The sequence below is a fragment of the Rosa chinensis genome, chromosome 5 (genome assembly GCF_002994745.2).
Source record: "Rosa chinensis cultivar Old Blush chromosome 5, RchiOBHm-V2, whole genome shotgun sequence".
In the NCBI taxonomy this organism is placed as follows: domain Eukaryota; kingdom Viridiplantae; phylum Streptophyta; class Magnoliopsida; order Rosales; family Rosaceae; genus Rosa; species Rosa chinensis.
The window spans coordinates 13,592,027-13,611,909 of record NC_037092.1 but is presented as its reverse complement, the minus strand read 5'-3'; the positions used below and the strand labels follow the sequence as shown (position 1 = coordinate 13,611,909).

General features: G+C 44.0%; 3 protein-coding genes across 4 annotated transcripts; all 3 read right to left on the bottom strand.

The window, feature by feature from the left end:
* Positions 1–1,124: 1,124 nt before the first annotated feature.
* Positions 1,125–2,882, bottom strand: LOC121049150. Its single transcript, XM_040505729.1, has 2 exons — positions 2,871–2,882; positions 1,125–1,604 (listed from the first exon to the last, which is right to left on the bottom strand). Exons 1-2 carry the CDS (start codon positions 2,880–2,882, stop codon positions 1,125–1,127), a joined length of 492 nt encoding a protein of 163 aa, XP_040361663.1.
* A 1,317-nt stretch (positions 2,883–4,199) lies between these two features.
* LOC112201495 (E3 ubiquitin-protein ligase WAV3) lies at positions 4,200–7,829 on the bottom strand. Of its 2 annotated transcripts, none has more exons than XM_024342376.2 (2): positions 7,621–7,829; positions 4,200–6,307 (listed from the first exon to the last, which is right to left on the bottom strand). In XM_024342376.2, the coding sequence occupies exons 1-2, from the start codon at positions 7,621–7,623 to the stop codon at positions 4,433–4,435; spliced, it is 1,878 nt and encodes a 625-aa protein (XP_024198144.1). In that variant the 5' UTR covers positions 7,624–7,829; the 3' UTR covers positions 4,200–4,432. The 2 variants fall into 2 exon arrangements, with proteins under 2 accessions (XP_024198144.1, XP_024198143.1); XM_024342375.2 differs by lacking the exon at positions 7,621–7,829 and adding an exon at positions 7,052–7,262.
* An 8,646-nt stretch (positions 7,830–16,475) lies between these two features.
* LOC112166521 (E3 ubiquitin-protein ligase WAV3) lies at positions 16,476–19,086 on the bottom strand. Its single transcript, XM_024303388.2, has 2 exons — positions 18,956–19,086; positions 16,476–18,402 (listed from the first exon to the last, which is right to left on the bottom strand). The coding sequence occupies exons 1-2, from the start codon at positions 18,983–18,985 to the stop codon at positions 16,549–16,551; spliced, it is 1,884 nt and encodes a 627-aa protein (XP_024159156.1). The 5' UTR covers positions 18,986–19,086; the 3' UTR covers positions 16,476–16,548.
* Positions 19,087–19,883: the final 797 nt, after the last annotated feature.

Below are 19,883 nucleotides of genomic sequence, written 5' to 3'. Positions count from 1 at the left end.
ATGACCAACAGAGGAATGGACACCCCTCATGGAAGCAACTAAATCAGCAGAGAGACAGGAGGCTCTTCTGTTACCTCTAGTTGTGGGCCTTTGCGACATACGGGAACTCATTCCTGCAAGAGCATAAGCACGCCCGGTTTGTGTATACAATTCCATAGATGTCATTCTATCAATGATTTCTCTTAGCTCAGTTTCAAACAAATTACTGTGAAAATCTCCGGCTTGGGCCGCTGGTGATGCTAATATAATTGCCTTTCGTTAAGCCAAAAGAGCCTGTGCGCCCTGCAGATTTCCCATCTCAGCCAACCTTTGTGCCTCTGCAATAGATTCAGCCACCAAAACTCTGTTCCGCTGCCGATCAACCTCCAAAGACACTGCCTTTTCAGCTAGGGAACAAACCTCAGGTCTCAGTATCTCTACTTTCCCACATTGCACTTGCATCAGCTCATTTGAAGCTAGATCTTTGTACGTGCATAACACCTCTAATAATGACGTCTTAGTATATGGAGCTGAGGATTGTGGAACCAAGAGGTACACCAGAAATTGTTTCTCCTCTTCAGCGTACATATTTCCAAGATGAACAACACCTTGCTGACCCTCATCAGAAATCTCATTCACATGTCTTCCTGACGGTATTGCTGAAATCTTCAGCCCAGGCGATGCTGACCTTACTGTTAGGCGAACTTCCTGAGCCACAACACTGAGAAGACCACCAATACACAGCAAAGGAGTCTTGTATCATTCCAATTGATTCGATGAATGAAAATGTGCCACCTGATGCATCACATATAGCATGCATAATGTTTGCATCATGGTCATAGCCAAATCTAAATGTGTGCACTGGGATTTCATGCTTCATGTCGCTAGAACGAAGTGAATCAGGCAATTGGTTCAACAGTTGGCTTCTGCCTCTATTATATGTGTATTGGCCATCGGATAAGAGGATGATGCTAGCAACTGGGTTATTTTCCCTTCGATCTTCAAGGACTCGACATCCTTTCTGGAGTCCTTCTGCAATGTCAGTTCCACCATCTGCTCTAAGAGCATTTTCACGACCATCATGTGACATTCTTTGGAGAGGAAAGACTCTTCTAGAACTTGATGAGAATGAAACTATAGAAAGCCTATATGAAGGCCCCAAGTTTCCTACGACAAACATGACAGCTTGCTTGAGAATGGAAAGCTTTGTGCCTTCCACTGACATCCAGAACTGTCACAAGGTCAATGGGTGTACGACCATGGCCCTCAGAATCCTGAAGGGGTGGTGCACCGATTCTGACTAGGACAGAAAAAATTGGGCTTGATTCTGCAGCAGAGATAGCAGAGGACTCTGTATGAGTCTTAAGTGTTATATTCTGGTGGGAAGAGGATTGAACAGGTGAGGTGAAGGATGGGAGAGGTTCATCATCAGAGAAGGTAGGTGGCTCAGGAGGGTATTCAAGTTCCTCCATGGATTGGTAAGGCCAAATCGGTAGCTGCTGCGATGGAAATGAGAAGTGAGGAGGGATACCACCCGAGTTGTTTTGCTGTTGAGGGAGAACTTGGAAAGGTACATTATTCTTATCCCACTTTGCTCGGCAGACGGGGCAGTGAAGATTTCCATGCTGTACATTGTTGACAATGCAACGGTAATGGAAAACATCATAGCACTCAGCTGTGAAGATAGCTTCGCTTAGCCCTCTTGTCAGGCTACTCCTGCAAATGCCGCAATTTTTTCTGTATAGGAAAACAATGGGTTGAAAAATAATAATCAGTCAGTCATGCAAAGGCCAAAGCAGTACTAAAATTTGCTCTGAAAAGACTTCATGACCATATTGAATGAAGAAACGAACTTTGCCACATCCGTACAAGAAGGAAAAGGACTTGCTTATACATTATATAAAGTTTTGACTCTTCTCTGAAGAATAACACAAAGTAAAAAGCCTCATCATTTCATCAACCAGATTGAATGAAGAAACTAGTTTTGCCACATCCCTACAAAAAATAAGGACTTATTCACATATATGTATATATGCACAGTTTTCTCAACAATAAAGACTTCATCAACCACATTGAATGAAGAAACCACATCCCTACAAAACAAAAACATGAATTTCACCACGTAAGTATACAGCCTTACTTCAGTCAAGATTCAATACAAACATGCTTTTGGAAACATGGAAAAGGGCAAGAAAACTGTGATCTAAATCATCAAAACTGTAAGCGTATGGAGAATTCATACACCGCAATAACCAAAACAAAGTATTGTTCAGAAGATGCATGTTTACTAATTACAAGATATAGGAATGGTCCAAACGAAGAAAAGACTTTTGTAAAGAACTGAATATGGCAAGAAGGTAGCGTAAAAAAAGGTAAAGAATGCTGTCAACTTGAAAACAGATTGACTGATACACATGAAAAAAGAGTTCTACCGTATCTCATACGAAAACAAGTAAAAACCTCTCCATAGTACTTTAGTGTGTAAAATTCTTAGTGTATATATCATAAGAAAGACTTAAAAACCTTACAAGATTAAATTAATGATTCATACGATTCATAAAATCTTAATCTATAGAATTCACAATCTTTCTGAGCAATAGGGAAAGGAAATATGGATCTTTAACAATATTCCTGATAGGTACCAAAACTTTGACCAAAAACAAAATCACAAAATAAATGCAGCCATGTTTGGAGTGGTTAAACAAGCTTTTAACTTTTGAAGCACTAAACACTAGAAGAGAGACAAGGGAATATGAGATTATCAGCTAAGTTTTGCAGAACTAATGGAAGTACCGGTCCACGAGGCATTGTTTTCTTTGAAGGAAATGAGCCTATTTACAGGGGAATAGGGAGCCATTGGGTTTCCTTGACCTCCAAGACATCAACATTACCATAGAAGTCATCGCTGGTTGAAATAACAATAATATCGATAAAATAATCCACAAATAAAGCCTTAATTGCCAATTTGTTAACTGTACACACCTATACAGAAAGAGACCTGCTTAATCTAAGCAAGAAATCCAGAGCATATGAACCGTATATAACAGCAAAGGGGTATCTCGGTCAAAAACTGATAGTGGGTTTCCAGGGGAAAACAACTGGCAGCCTCCAAGTTTTTCAAAGCTAATCTCAGCGGCAAGCAAACAAAATGGACATATGATCGATATAGTACAAACAAGAACGACAGAAAAAATTGAGCAATCACACAATAATTTCGTCCAAGTCACGGTGATATTAGAATGCTTTAAATTAATTTCAACTTGGTTTGAATTTACAGAAATAACTGATTAGTTATATATGAAGTTCTGATCCACATTTCAGGTTTGAAAGAATAGAGAACGAAGTTGCATTCGTTCAGAGAAAGTGAAAAAATGGATCAGAGGAAGTGATCTTCCAAAGAAAAGAAAAAAAAAAAAGGACAAAGTGGTGAGTGATGAGGGATAAGCGTGACCTTTGAGTTGGCAGAGCTTCGAAATTGTGCGACAAGCAGAATGGAGGAATTGGAGGGACGACGATGAGTGAGAGCTTCGAAATTTTAACTCGTATAGTATTAACTTACGCATGAGTACTTCATACGCAGTAAAATTTACTAATATACGCAGTACGTTGTTCTTTTGGTGGAACAGATTTATCAATGTCAGAGGTTAAACCTCTTCTTTTTTTTTTTTTTTTGACCCCAGGTTTAAACAAAATTGCAGATAAATAATGCATCATCCAATCTTCTTTCCTCTCAGAAACACAGTCTAATTGTCCACATGGCTACTGGTGACTCTACAGTAGTGAAATACAAAAAAAAGAAGAAGTCAAAAACCACTCCAGTGCTGCACATATTCAATTCATAAGGCATAAAATAGACCCAATTGATTTTCATCACCAAATTGAATACAATGTTTGCTTCTCAAAAAGTATGAACAAACACGCCAATCTCGACGGTGTCCTCCTTAAAATCATGTCGGCCACAAATTCTGTTTTTTATAGGTTGAAGTGTTGAACAACCCACTTTGATTCATTTTGTTGTTGTAGTTTTTCTAGTTTATAATAATTACAATTTGTTCTTTATTCCTAAAGTCTTTGTTTATACCTTTCTTGTTTATAAACTTCTCCCATAATAAGTGAGAGAAGGCCATGTCATTGAACAGCTTCAAAGTTTCAACTCAGGCATGCATTTCTAGACTAGAAAAAAATCCCTAAACTTTGGCGAGTTTTGCATGACAGGAACACGCAGAATCATTATTGTAAAAAAATTCACAATCTTCCGATTAAAAGAAGACTTTTCTAATCTTACAAAGGTAATAAGACACAGCTTCAAACAAAGGTAATCCAAACAGCACAAACAGAAGGCATTATAACTTGAACTATTTACAACATATTCACACACGCCAGGCTGAAGACTACTTCTGCCAGAATTATTACTAGTGCCAAAACGGAGTGCAGCTTAGAGCCTTGGACTGACTTAGTATGGCCCAGGTTGATTTCTATTCTGTGATTTTCTTACCATTCTGACCATAGCAGGTGTTTCGAAAGCACCAACTGCGGCAGGTGGTTGACCCAACTCTCCTGGAGCAAAACTGTAGGTACTGTTGCGACTACGGGGACCCCTCTTCCTGGAGACAACTGAACCCGAATTGAGACAGGAAGCTCTTGTGTCACCCCTAGCACTGGCCCGTTGTGATTTATGGGAACTGATTCCTGCAAGAGCGTAAGCACGCCCGGTTTGTTTATACAACTTCATAGATGCCATTCTATCCATGATTTCTCTAAGCTCAGTTTCAAACAAATTACTGTGATAATCCCCAGCTTGGGATGCTGGAGATGTTAAGAGAATTTCTTTCCGTTGAGCCAATAGAGCCTGTGCACCCTCAATATTTCCCATCTCAGCCAACCTTTGTGCCTCAGCAATAGCTTCGGCCACCAAAATTCTGTTCCGCTGCCGATCAACCTCCAAAGACACTGCCTTTTCTGCAGGGGAACAAACCTCGGGTCTCAGTATCTCCATTTTCTCACCTTGCACCCGGATGAGTTCATTGGAAGCTAGATCTTTGTACATGCATAACACATCTAACAATGACATCTTAGTATACGGACCTGAGGATTCTGGAACTAAGAGGTAGACCAGAAATTGTTTCTCCTCTTCTGCGTACATATTTCCAACGTGAACAACACCTTGTTGACCCTCATCAGAAATCTCATTCACGTGTCTCCCTGATGGTATTGCTAAAATCTTCACCCCAGGCGATGCTGACCTTACTGTTAGGCGAACTTCCTGAGCCACAACACTGAGAAGACCACCAATACACAGAGCAAAGGAGTCTTGTATCATTCCAACTGATTCAATGAATGAAAAGGTGCCACCTGACAGATCAGATATAGCATGCATAATGTTGGGATCATGGTCGTAGCCAAATCCAAATGTGTGGACTGGGATTTCATGTTGCATGTTGCTAGAACGAATCGAATCAGGCAACTGGTTCAACAGTCTGTTTGCAGTTCGATTGTATGTATCTATGCCATCAGATAAGAGGATGATACTGGAAACTGGGTTTCTTTCCCTTCGATCTTCAAGGACCTTAATTCCTTTCTTGAGTCCTTCAGCAATGTTAGTTGCACCACCTGCTCTAAGAGACTCAATGGCTAGGATGGCACTTTCATGGCCATCAACAGACATTCTCTGGAGAGGAAAGACTCTTCTACAACTTGATGAGAATGAAACTACAGAAAGTCTATCCGAAGGCCCCAAGTTTTGTATGACAAATGTGACAGCTTGCTTGAGTAGGGAAAGCTTTGTGCCTTCCATGCTGCCACTGACATCCAGAACTGTCACAAGGTCAATGGGCGTACGACCATGGCCCTCAGAATCCTGAAGGGGTGGTGCAAGAATGCTGACAAGGACAGGAAAATTTGGGATTGATTCTGCAGAAGAGATAGCAGATGACTCTGTATGAGTCTTGACTGTTATATTCTGCGGGGCAGAGGATTGAATGGATGAGGTGCACGATGGGAGAGGTTCATCGTCAGAGAAGGTAGGTGGCTCAGGAGGGTACTCGGGTTCTGGCATGGATGAGTACTGAGGATAGAACCAATGGGGTGGCTGCTGTGATGGGAATGTGAAGTGACAAGGGATTGTGCCCGAGTTGTTGTTCTGAGGAGGGGGAACCTGGAAAGGTACATTATCCTTATTCCACTTTGCTTGGCAGACAGGGCAGCAAAGATTTCCTTGCTGGACATTTTTGAGAATGCAATGGTAGTGGAAAACGTGCGAGCACTCAGCAGTGAAGATGGCTTCGCTTAGCCTTCTTGTCAGGCTACTCCTGCAAATTCCGCAATTGTTCTGTATAGGAAAACAACAAGTTAAAAGAATAATCAGTCGGTCATGAGAAGGCCAGACCAGTCAACTTACTCGAAAACAAAAATCGAAAAGCTGTTCACACATATATTTTGATAGTTTTCTCAGGAATAACATAAAAGGAAAGGCTTCATCAACAACATTGAATGAAGAAACGAACTTTGTGACATCCCTACAAATTCTAAAGGAATTTTAATTACCACGTAAATGATTAGTCTTAATTCAGTCAAGATTCAAAAGTCATGATAAACTACTTGCATATTTTTGCAACATGAAAATGATACTGTGAGCTAACTGAACTGAACTGTAAAAATACACCGCAATAACCAAAGAAAAGTGGTGTTTAGAATATGTTTACTAATTACAAGGCATAAGAGTGTCTCAAACTAAGAACAAATTTCCAAATGAACTAAATACGGCTGGAAGGTAGTGTAAAGAAACCGATATATATGGAAAGGGATTTCAAGTGTGCCTCATCCCAAAAGATGAGAAAGCCTTGCAAAGTTGCAATACTATATTGTTTGTACATAAAATACCCAGAAAATTTCACATAAGAAAGATTCAGAAACCTCACAAAACTAAATTAATGATTGATAACATCCCTAAAACCTTAACCTATAGAATTCACAATCTCTCTTGGGAAGTGTGGGAGGAAAGATTGGTTCTTTAATAATATTACGTACTAATAGATACCAAAAATTTGACCCAAAATATCACAAAGTTACTGACTTGATCAGATGCAGCCTCAGACGAATTCATGTTTGGACCGGTCTAACAAGCCTTTAAGCACCAAAAGCTAGAACAGAAAACAAGGGCTCTGTGATTATCAGCTAAGGTATTGCATTCTTTGAAGAAATGAAATCTTTATATGTGAGCCTTTGAGAGCTTCCTTCACCCCCAAGATATTGATAATTTCCCATAGAAATCATCATCGATTAAACTAATAATGTAAAATATAATAATCAACCGATTAAGCTTAATTCCCAAATTTTCAACCATACGTCTATACATACGTAAACTGAAAGAGACGTTCTTAATCTTTGTAAGAAACCAGAGCATACGAACTGTAAATAAGTGCAAAGCCAGGGGTATCTTCGTCAAAATGTCAACAACTGGCAGGTTCCTCCAACTGAAACCTCAGCCGGAACAAAATGAAGATATGATATAATACAAACAACAACGACGGAAAAATTGATCAATCATATTTATATATGAACAAGAGAAAGTGATCTTCCAAAGGACAAAAGAAAGCAAACAATGGCAGCCATCGTGATAATAATTAAGGAGATAAGACTGACCATGATGGTTGGGTTTTCTTAGATAACCACAATGTCTCTGGTTTTCCCTTTCTGAATCAACTAAAAACAAAAAAGCCCAATTCTTCATTTTTGGACTAATCTCGGCTCTTGAAAATGGCTCAAGTCTGAATCTTTCAGCTAGGAAGGAGGTAAAGTTTTCTTTAAGAACTTTTCTTTTTCTTTACCAGTGATAAGGAGCTGGGAGAGCTTCGAAATTGAGAGAGGAGATAAAAAAACACTGATGGTTTAACCCATTACTGTTATATACTTTGAAGCCCATATACCCATTAAGAGTAAAAACTTCAAATGGTATTTGAATTATTGTAAAATATTTTTTTTAGTACTTATGAATTTTTTTTTTTTACCTCAAATGGTACCTGAAATATTTCTCCCATTATCAAATATAGTACATACGTTAACTTTTCCGTTAAAATCGCCTACGTGACATATATTTCTTTTAATAAAAACACCAAATAACCGAACTATTGCAAAATGTATTTTTTGGTACCTATAAATACATTTCGCAATAGTTAAGGTAGAATTTGGAGTTTTTACCCACCCATTAATACTAAACATATATGGTTTATGAGACTTTGAATAGTTATTAACACATTCTAAATTGTTATTAACAAATTTTACATTTTTTAAAAATATAATTTTATTTTGAAGATGAAATAATTTTGAATTGTCATTTGAGAGCATGATAATAATAGTTGAGAGTTGCTCGAGGAAACTCGGACTTGAGAATATCGAAACCCTAAAGGTTTTGAGTAGTAGGGCGGCGGTGACCTTCAGTTCTTTGTCTGCTTTGGGTGACTCCAGCGTCGCTATTTATGGTGCGAAGCGTGGGTTGTGCAGTCTTGTGGTGTGATCAGCTTCGACTTGTAATTGAAGCTGGTTTTGAGATCAAAGCCGCATCTGAGGCGGTTGTTTGGCTCCATTTTTATTGCAGCTGGTCAACAGTCTCTTTTCTTGCGTGGGCGTGCCAGCACCGTTCGGGTGCGGTCGTCGGGGGTGTCCTTTGACCTGACTTCTTTCAAGCGATTGTTGGTCGTTGGCATACTGTGTGCAGTGGTCGGTGTCAGCGGTCTGTGGAGGCGTGAAGCACTCATTGGTGCTTTGCTGGAGGCGAGGAAGGTTCATGTTGGGGTCTCCTCCTCCTCGGTTATAGTTGTTGAGAATGTGAAAAATATAATTCCCACATTGGAAATATATAACCTTACTTATAGGTTTATAAGGGTTTGGACCACTCCATTCATTGCCAATTGGTTTTGGATGTGAACCCCAGATTACTTTATCATGGTATCAAAGCGGGTTACCCACATGTTTGGTTTCAGCGATGGCCACACGTGCTCACCGTCACCCAATTTAACTCGTCCACGTGTATGGCTTGAGAAATCGCCACATGTGTGGGGTGTGTTGAGAATGTGAAAAATATAACTCCCACATTGGAAAAATATAACTCCCACATTGGAAAAATATAACCTTACCCATGGGCTTATAAAGGTGTACATACCTCCAACAATATGGAGTATTTGCTATCTCACCAAGCATAAGTAACACGCACTTTGGGACATCCACGAGACATGGCAAGGCCCAACCGAGACATCCATCGTGTAGCCCTATGTTCAAGCTACGCCACGGTATCCGGAAGTCGCAAATCCGCCGCCGGGAAGCCACCTTTCCGGCTTTGCCAAGTTGCCCTCACAAATAGGCTTTTCTATACTAGAATAGTTGTTGCTTGTCCCACATCGAAAACAATGTAAAGGAGATGGCTTCCTTCACCTATAAAAGGAACTCTCCTCCCACTTAAACATGGATCCATTCCATCACAATCCCATTACATCTCTTGTAATCTTGTTGGGCCGCAAGGCTCGACACACTAGTACAACATTCAAGTGGACGTAGTCTCCCGCTCATGCGGAGGCGAACCACTATACATCTTGTGTCAATCTCTCTCTCTCTCTCTTTATTTATAGCTAACTAGAGTCCCTCGGATTCTAACGTTAACATTGGCGCCGTCTGTGGGAAGCCGACACACAAAGGCTTCGTCACTTACCACGAACTTCGACCCGAAGGTATCGAGTCAACGCTCGTTCAAACATCAAATCGGGGTTGGTCAACGCCCGGCGGGGTTGGTCAACGCCCGGCGGGGTTGGTCAACGCCCGGCGGGGTTGGTCAACGCCCGGCGGGGTTGGTCAACGCCCGGCGGGGTTGGTCAACGCCCGGCGGGGTTGATCAACGCCCGGCGGGGTTGGTCAACACGTGGTCAACGCCCGGCGGAGACGGTCAACGCCAGTCAAGGGCAAGTCACCGCCCAACTCAAAAAAGTTTCCGCTGAACACAAAAAAAAAAAAAAATTTTAGGTGCCAACTTTTCTCTGGACACCCAGAGATTTACTCTGGACACCCATCACCATTCTTCAAACATCATCAGCGCCAGCGTCATCACCGCCAGACTTCGGTTCCGTCACCCATGAGCTCCGCTCCGCTGCACACTCGCTGCACTGCTCCGCTGCAGCTTCGAAGCTCCGCCCAGCTCCGACAGCTTACACAGCTCCTCCGCTAGCTGCCATAACACTTCCTCCGCTCCGCCAGCCATAGATCCTCCGCCCAACTCCTCCGCTTACTGCAGCTCTGGTCCTCCGCTGGTCCTCTGTTCCGCCGAACCAGCTCCGCCACACTTCACTGGCACCGCCAACCTCCGGGGCCGAATCTTCCGCCACACTTCTTCAGCGGCCAAGGCTTACGGCTGAAATCCACTTAGCCCGTCACTGCGCCGAGCATCCTCCGCTGGGCATGGCACCGCCAGCCTCAAAGTTCTTGAAGAAGCTTCCTCCGCCGGAGTTCCTCCGCTGAACTTCCTCCGCTGAGCTCCGAGTGTCCCGCTGCACAACACCTCCGCTAACGAGCCACTGCTAGCAATAGCTCCGCCAAAGGCCTCCGTCAACCATTATTTGGGCACCACTACATATACTTTGGACACCCATGACAACTTCTATCTTCTTCTTCGATCAGCGTCAAGGAGAATGGTGCTCAACCCATGAAGCTTTGAGCAGGCATCAACCGAACAACTAATCAATCAACCTCATGCTAGGTATCACCGCCAACGAAATCTTGAGGGAGCATCAAGGTTACCGCTGATGTCCTAAGGCTCCGCCGGCCAGGTAACGCTGATGCCCAGGCTCCCCTGATCCCAAAACTCCGCTAGGAGCCACAACACCGCTAGCAACCAACCGCTAGCCAGAAGTTTCTCCGCTGAGCACCAGCCTCCGCTAGGCCTGCCATCCAGCGTCTTCGCTGACTCCATCTCAGTTGAGAACCAAGTCTTCACTCGCTGGCAGTCCTCCGCTGACTCCAAATCATCCGCTGATCTTCTTCTTCGGCCACACTGAATCTCTCTGATTTGAACTGAATTCCTCTACAACAAAGGCCGACCAAGAGATAAGCCTTACTATCCCTTTCTGTGATACTCACGTGCCTATGCAGAGACATGACTAACAATTTAAGGCCACACATAAATTATAGTTTTTTGCGCACATATGCAAGACACGTATCATCACTCACTTTAAGTGCAGCATGCTCACTAATTTGCACATGCTTTGCATCTATATGCTGCAACGTGACCATGATTATCTATGCTTTGTCTTCATATAACTTGACAGACTTGTATACCGTACACACGTGCATGCTCTGGTCAAATTACATTAATTGTCTGGCACATGCGAGGGTACAAGTCCTCAACTGGACACTTTGCTTACACAAACTATTATGCCTATTGATGATTAAACTTGGCTTATGTTTCTATGCGCCTGCACACGGCTATAGCTTAATTACTAGTACACACACATGTCAGAACTTCTTCACCTAATTATGCATGTGGCAGAAGCACATCAATTGTGCATATGTATATATAGTTGTGGTCCAACTTAATTAAACAGAACACATGGTATACGGCTAGTGACTAATAAGCCATGCCAATCAAAACATGTTACATGATGTGATGCATGCATTAGACATTATATGGCACCATGCCACTTAAACGTCCACGGTCCACAATACTAATGCATTACCCTGGCCCCCGGTCAATGCACATATCAAACATTTAATAATTTTACAAACTTATATGCTAATTGTTTGCTTTGTTTTGAGGTTCGATTAGCTCTCTCGGCAACTTCCTCAAAACGGAACCAATACTTCAACCTCAATTACGGGTTGACGAGCATTATCAGAATACTTTATCCGCCACAAGCAATGGACCGTCACGCTCAGCCAAACTCCGCTAGCCTCCAAATTGGCACAAGATAAGTAACTTCATCTTATCTTTTCCGCTCTTGCGATTAGAGCTACTACCATGCCAATGCCATGCTTTTACTACTTTTAAGCATGTTATTAGCAACTTTCCTACAAGTACATGCTATACACATATCTCATGCTTCTATTTTTAAGTGCAACTCAATTAAATAAGTATGGGACACTCAAACAAAATTTTATTACTTGCTCTATGTGTTTATCATTTTTCATTCACACCAACCGCCAAGCGGTGAGGCAACGCCTCATAATGACAATGACCGCTACGCGGCATTGCAGTCAAGTTTCTCCTTCGAGAAAACAGCTAGGGACTAGTTAACACAGCCCACGGCAGCCATTGATCCGGCAGTTAACCCCGACGCTTGGGTATCTAAGATTGGGCTCGCTACCCAACACCCTCTGCTCCGCGCAGCTCCCCTCATCAAACAATTTCCCGACCATCCGGAGGTCTATAGCCAGGAGTGGGGACTCCCTGGCGGGCCTAGCAGGGGCCCACCCGAAAGGGCACGAAGCGTTCGCTCCGACCAATTCTAGATGGACGACGCACTCGCACTAATTATGCTTGATATGCGGCACAAAGCTACGCTTTGGTATCAACCCGCAAGGACACCCTCCTTGACTGGGGACTTCGGGGACTTATACATACAGCCCAAGCATAATTAGCAACGGTCACGCTCATGCCTCAGGGCACCACCTTCGAGCTACCCGTTAATTCCTCAGCGGCACCGCCAGGCTTTCGCGCTCGTGCCTCAGCGGCACCGCCACGCGTTCGCGTTCGTGCCTCAGCGGCACCGCCAGGCTTTCGCGCTCGTGCCTCAGCGGCACCGCCACGCGTTCGCGTTCGTGCCTCAGCGGCACCGCCAGGCTTTCGCGCTCGTGCCTCAGCGGCACCGCCACTCTTTCGCGTTCGTGCCTCAGCGGCACCGCCAGGCTTTCGCGCTCGTGCCTCAGCGGCAACACCGAGCTTGCGCGGTCGTGCCTCAGTGGCAACCGCCGAGCTTCCTCAGCGGCACCGCCGATCTTTCGCGCTCGTGCCTCAGCGGCATAGCCGAGCTTTTCGCGCTCGTGCCTCAGCGGCACCGCAGAGCTTTTCGCGCTCGTGCCTCAGCGGCACCGCCGAGCTTCCACGCTCTCGCCTCAGCGGCAACCGCTCATGAGCTTCTGCTCACGCCTTCGCGGCACCCTTGAGCTTCCGCTCACGAGCTTACCGCTCACGCCTTCGCGGCACCCTTGAGCTTCCGTTCACGAGCTTCCCGCTCATGCCTTCGCGGCACCCCGAGCTTCCGCTCACGCCTTCGCGGCACCCCGAGCTTCCGCTCATGCCTTCGCGGCACCCCGAGCTTCCGCTCACGCCTTCGCGGCACCCCGAGCTTCCGCTCACGCCTTCGCGGCACCCCGAGCTTCCGCTCACGCCTTCGCGGCACCCCGAGCTTCCGCTCATGCCTTCGCGGCACCCCGAGCTTCCGCTACCGCTCACGCCTTCGCGGCACCCTTGAGCTTCCGCTCACGAGCTTCCCGCTCATGCCTTCACGGCACCCCGAGCTTCCGCTCACGCCTTCGCGGCACCCCGAGCTTCCGCTCACGCCTTCGCGGCACCCCGAGCTTCCGCTCATGCCTTCGCGGCACCCCGAGCTTCCGCTCACGCCTTCGCGGCACCCCGAGCTTCCGCTCATGCCTTCGCGGCACCCCGAGCTTCCGCTACCGCTCACGCCTTCGCGGCACCCTTGAGCTTCCGCTCACGAGCTTCCCGCTCATGCCTTCGCGGCACCCCGAGCTTCCGCTCACGCCTTCGCGGCACCCCGAGCTTCCGCTCACGCCTTCGCGGCACCCTTGAGCTTCCGCTCACGAGCTTTCCGCTCATGCCTTCCCAGGCAACCCACGAGCTTCCCGCTCATGCCTTCCCGGCACCCCACGAGCTTCCGCTCATGCCTACCCGGCAACCCTTGGGCTTCCGCTCATGCCTCCCCGGCAACCCACGAGCTTCCGCTCATGCCTTCCCGGCAACCCTACGAGCTTCCGCTCATGCCTACCCGGCAATCCTTGAGCTTCCGCTCATGCCTCCCCGGCAGCCCTTGAGCTTCCGCTCACGCCTCCCCGGCAACCCTTGAGTTTCCGCTCATGCCTTCCCGGCAATCCTCGAGCTTTACACTCATGTCTACTCAACACACCACACGTTAATGGAATATTGAATTCTTCTACCATTTGTCGCCTGCGACAAATTGAATTCTTTTCGCGTTCCATTAATACTAGCGACAACCAAACAAACACAAGCGTTCAAGCATTCAACACTCACGAATTACAAACGCTTACCTCCGCAACACTCATACAACTTACATTTATCGTATGCAATTCATATGCTCACACGACCATACGCGTTCTCGAGTTTGTACGTCATAAGCGATCGTACTCGGCGCCATTCGAGTGTATACATCAACATGTATCATGCACCCCATACGTTCGTATATGCCAACGCATATAGGTGCAACTCACATTTGTTGCCCAATACAACGAGAATCCTACATATGCCTGTTTTGTCTTTGTTTTACAGGTTAACGAGTCCCTTCTTGCTTACGGAGTTCGGGGACTTGTGGGGACTCCGTACCGCCCGGTTACTTATGCTTGGTGACATTTTGTTTATAAACTCCCCAACCAAGAAGCTACTCTTACTCGGGGACTTCGGGGACTTGTACATACCTCCAACAATATGGAGTATTTGCTATCTCACCAAGCATAAGTAACACGCACTTTGGGACATCCACGAGACATGGCAAGGCCCAACCGAGACATCCATCGTGTAGCCCTATGTTCAAGCTACGCCACGGTATCCGGAAGTCGCAAATCCGCCGCCGGGAAGCCACCTTTCCGGCTTTGCCAAGTTGCCCTCACAAATAGGCTTTTCTATACTAGAATAGTTGTTGCTTGTCCCACATCGAAAACAATGTAAAGGAGATGGCTTCCTTCACCTATAAAAGGAACTCTCCTCCCACTTAAACATGGATCCATTCCATCACAATCCCATTACATACTTTGTAATCTTGTTGGGCCGCAAGGCTCGACACACTAGTACAACATTCAAGTGGACGTAGTCTCCCGCTCATGCGGAGGCGAACCACTATACATCTTGTGTCAATCTCTCTCTCTCTCTCTTTATTTATAGCTAACTAGAGTCCCCTCGGATTCTAACGTTAACAAAAGGTTTGGACCACTTCATCCATTGCCAATTGGTTTTGGATGTGAACCACATATTACTTTATCATGGTATCAGAGCGGGTTACCCAAGTGTTTGGTTTCAGCGATGGCCACACGTGCTCACTGTCATCTAATATAACTTGTCCACGTGTATGGCTTGAGAAATCGCCACACGTGCGGGGACGTGTTGAGAATGTGAAAAATATAACTCTCACATTGGAAAAATATAACCTTACCTAGTAGTTTATAATGGTTTGGGCCACTCCATCCATTGCCAATTGGTTTTGGATGTGAATCCCAAATTATTTTATCAATAGTTGCTTACCAGGCTAGATCCAAGGCGACGTCCTTTTCAGCTGTCTTGATGGGGGAAGGCTGGGTTAGATAAGGGGTTGTTTCTCTACAGGCTTAGATCAGGTTAGCGTGGGTGGGGGAGATGAAAGGTTAAGGCCTTCGACGTTTGGCCTTCGCCTCTTGGGCTGGTCCTAAGGCTAGCCCGTTTCCCTTCTCACCCTCATTTGGGTTGGGCTATGTCTGGGCCTTCTGGGGCGGCCTATCCTCCTCTTGCTCCTATTCAGTTTCTAAGTCGAAGCTGTTTGTCGGATTGATGAGTGGAGATGTACACTAGATATGTTTTAGGCGTCAAGACATGTCAGACAGTTTGCTTTGATTTAGGGTTGTATAGGAATTCTCTATTTCTGCATTTTTTTTCTTGCATTTTTTTTTTTTAGGTTTTGGGAGGCTCTGATTCTTCGGAGTTTAGTCTTTTTAATAATTGAGTATCGATATGTAATATGAGGGGTCTTCGAAGCTCTCAAGCTTGACCGAGTGAGGTCGTATGACTATGTCTTCCGTTGCCCTCAAAAATGAAAATAATAGTTGAGAAATGGATTTAGTAACAAAATTTCCTAACTTGTAACTTGTTAGATTGTTAGATATTTCATTTTAGATGTATTTTATTAGCACAACGGTTCTATAACTTATCACGGAATACGAGTAGCTATTACACCAAGTTGGTATGTTCAAAATCATGGAATATATAGTTGTTATTTGTCAAAATCCCATTTTGTTTTTCATGAGTTTAACTCTGTTATGAATTACATGGTCTGTAGGGAACCAAAGCAAGGCATAGTTTCGATTTTATTTTTTATTTTTGAGAATAGCAAGCCATGATATTCTGCAAAGAGCAAGCTTAAGTATAGAAATACTAAGAAAAATCCACAATCTTCCATTCACAGCAAGATTTCTAACTACCAAAAGCCAGCTACAGAAAGTGCAAATAACAAAACCCAAACAACACGGAAGATCATATTTATGACAAACTATTTACAGTAAACAAATTCACACACACGACACATACCAGACCAAAATAGAACAAGCAGGCTGAAGGCTATCTCTGATTATTACTAGTGCCAGAATGGAGTGGATTTAGACTTGGTCTGGCGCAGGTTGATTCCTCTTCTGTGATTTTTCTACCATTCTGACCATAGCAGGTGTTTCAAAAGCACCAACGGCGGCAGGCGATTCACCTGGAGTAGCACCTGATGAAGCACCGGAAGCCTTGCGACCTTCAAAGCCCCCACTATGGGAAACCCTGCGACACTTCCTAGCTGTGGCCCTTTGCAACTTATGGGAACTGAGTCCTGAGAGAGCGTAAGCACGCCCGGTTCGTTTATACAACTTCATACTTGCCATTCTATCCATCATTTCTCTAAGCTCAGTTTCAAACAAATTACTGTGAAAATCCCCTGCTTGGGCTGCTGTTGATGTTGAGAGAATTTCTTTCCGTTGAGCCAAAAGAGCCTGTGCACCCTCCAGATTTCCAATCTCAGCCAACCTTTGTGCCTCAGCTATAGCTTCAGCCACCAATATTCTGTTCCGCTGCCGATCAACCTCCAAAGAAACTGTCTTTTCAGCAGGGGAACAAACCTCAGGCCTCAGTATCTCTATTTTCTCACCTTGCACCTCCATCAACTCATTTGAAGCTAGATATTTGTACATGCATAACACCTCTAACAATGACGTCTTAGTATGCGCCTGCGGAGCTGACGATTCTGGAACTGTTAGGTAGACCAGAAATTGTTTTTCCTCTTCAGCATACATATTTCCAACATGAACAACACCTTGCTGACCCTCAGTAGAAATCTCATTCACATGTCTCCCTGATGGTATTGCTAAAATCTTCACCCCAGGTGATGCTGACCTTACTGTTAGGCGAACTTCCTGAGCCACAACACTGAGAAGACCCCCAATACACAGAGCAAAGGAGTCTTGTATCATTTCAACTGATTCAATGAACGAAAAGGTGCCACCTGACACATCAGATATAGCATGCATAATGCTGGGATCATGATCGTAGCCAAATCCAAATGTGTGGACTGGGGTTTCCTGTTGCGTGTTGCTAGAACGAATCGAATCAGGCAACTGGTTCAACAGTCGGTTTGCAGTTGTATTGTATGTATCTTTGCCATCAGATAAGAGGATGATGCTGGAAACTGGGTTTCTTTCCCTTCGATCTTCAAGGACCTTAGTTCCTTTCTTCAGTCCTTCTGCAATGTTAGTTGCACCACCTGCTCTAAGAGACTCAATGGCTAGGATGGCACTTTCACGACCATCAACGGACATTCTCTGGAGAGGAAAGACTCTTCTAGAACTTGATGAGAACGAAACAATAGAAAGTCTATCCGAAGGCCCCAAGTTTTCTATGACAAATGTGACAGCTTGCTTGAGAAGGGAAATCTTTGTGCCTCGCATGCTGCCACTTACGTCTAAAACTGTTACGAGGTCAATGGGCGTACGACCATGGCCTTCAGAATCATTAAGGTGTGGTGCACGAATACTGACAAGGACAGGAAAATTTGGGCTTGATTCTGCCGCAGAGATAGCAGAGGACTCTGTATGAGTCTTAAGTGTTATTTTCCGGGGGACAAGGGATTGAATAGGTGAGGTTGACGATTGGAGAGGTTCATCGTCAGAGAAGGTAGGTGGCTCAGGAGGGTACTCGGGTTCCTGCATGGATGGGTACTGATACCAACGGGTTTGCTGCTGCGATGGGAATGGGATGTGAGGAGGGATCGCAGCTGAGTTATTGTTTTGTGGAGGAGAAACTTGGAAAGGCACATTATCCTTATTCCACTTTGCTCGGCAGATGGGGCAGTAAAGATTTCCATGCTGGACATTGTTGGCTATACAAGGGTAGTGGAAACAGTGTGAGCACTCAGCAGTGAAGATGGCTTGGCCTTGCTCTGTTGTCAGGCTACTACTGCAAATGCCACAATTGTTCTGTATACGAAACAACAATTTAAAACAATAATCAGTCAGTCATCAGATGACCAGACCAGTAAGACTTGCTCAAAAACAAAAATCAATAAGTTGTTCACATGTATATATGGTTAGTTTTCTCAGGAATAACAAAAAAGAAGAGGCTCTATCAACTACATTGAATGAAGAAACGAACTTTTTGACATCCCTACAACAACAAAGGAATATTACCACACAAATAATTAGTCTTAATTCAGTCAAGATTCAAAAGTCATAACCAAAACAAAGTACTGTTTACAAAATGTTTACTAATATATACAAGACATAAGCATGTCTCAAAAGAACAAAATCTCAAATGAACTAAATATGGCTAGAAGGTAGTATAAAGAAGGTAGAGCGGTATAGAATCGTGTTGTCAACTGAAAAACAAACCAATATAGATATAAAAAGGGATTTCTTGTGTGCCTCATCCCAAAAGATGAAAAAGTCTTGCGATACTAGTACGTTTTAGTCTACCAAATCAAGCATATTTCTCATAAAAAACTTCGACCCAAAAAATCACAAAATTACTGACTTGATCAGATGCAGCCTCAGACGAATTCATGTTTGGAGTGAATGAGTGATCAAACAAGTCTTCAAACACCAAACACCAGAAGAGAGAACAAGGACTATGTGATTGATTATCAGCTAAAATTTTCAGAACAAAGAAACCTTCAGCCTCAAAGTGTATTGTACCAATTCTTTGAAGAAATGAGCCTTTATATAAGAGACCATGCACCAGGTAGCCTTTGGGTTTCCTTAACCCCCAAGATATGATCATTTCCCATAGAAATAATCTCCCATTAAAATAAGAACGTAAAATATAATAATCAACCGATTGGGAATTCTCATCTATACACATGTAAACCGAAAGAGACATTCCTAGTCTTTGCGAGAAATCCAGAGCATATGAACTGTAAATAAAACATAAGGGTAAAGTATCCTGGTCAAAATGAACATTAGTATATTGCCTCCAAGTGTTTCACAGCTGAAACCTCAGCGGCAGCAAAATGAAGATATGAAATATGATACAAACAACAACGACGGAAAAATTGATCAATCATATTCACATATACATATATTTTATGTATGAATCAGACAAATGATTTTCCAAAGCAAAAACAAAGTGCTCAGTGCTGACTAACTGATAACTGATAAGTGATAAAACCGACTTTGGAGCGGCGAGAGCTTCGAAACTGAGAGAGCCCTCATCGGAGTTGGATGAACCCTCTACTGCTTCTAATCTTCTATACTTGAAACCCATCTACCCAGTATTCGTTATATTGGATCGAACCTTGAAGCCCATATACCAGCAGTTCACGATTTTTTTTTTTGGCAATAACTTCACTAATTCTTTGATTTTACCAATTAAAAGAGGAAATGGATTGGGTTTTAGCTGTTTACCCCGATAATCCGATTACAATCCAAATTCGCAAACTTTTGCTTGCTAGATATGACGTTTT

Bases quoted from the DNA above. Each gene is read 5' to 3' on its own strand.
- LOC112201495 (XM_024342375.2), bottom strand. From the start codon at position 7,081: ATGAATTCGTCTGAGGCTGCATCTGATCAA. The intron at 6,308-7,051 runs GTCAGTAACTTT...TTTCCTATACAG, and splicing joins CTGAGGCTGCATCTGATCAA to AACAATTGCGGAATTTGCAG.
- LOC112166521 (XM_024303388.2), bottom strand. From the start codon at position 18,985: ATGAATTCGTCTGAGGCTGCATCTGATCAA. The intron at 18,403-18,955 runs GTCAGTAATTTT...TTTCGTATACAG, and splicing joins CTGAGGCTGCATCTGATCAA to AACAATTGTGGCATTTGCAG.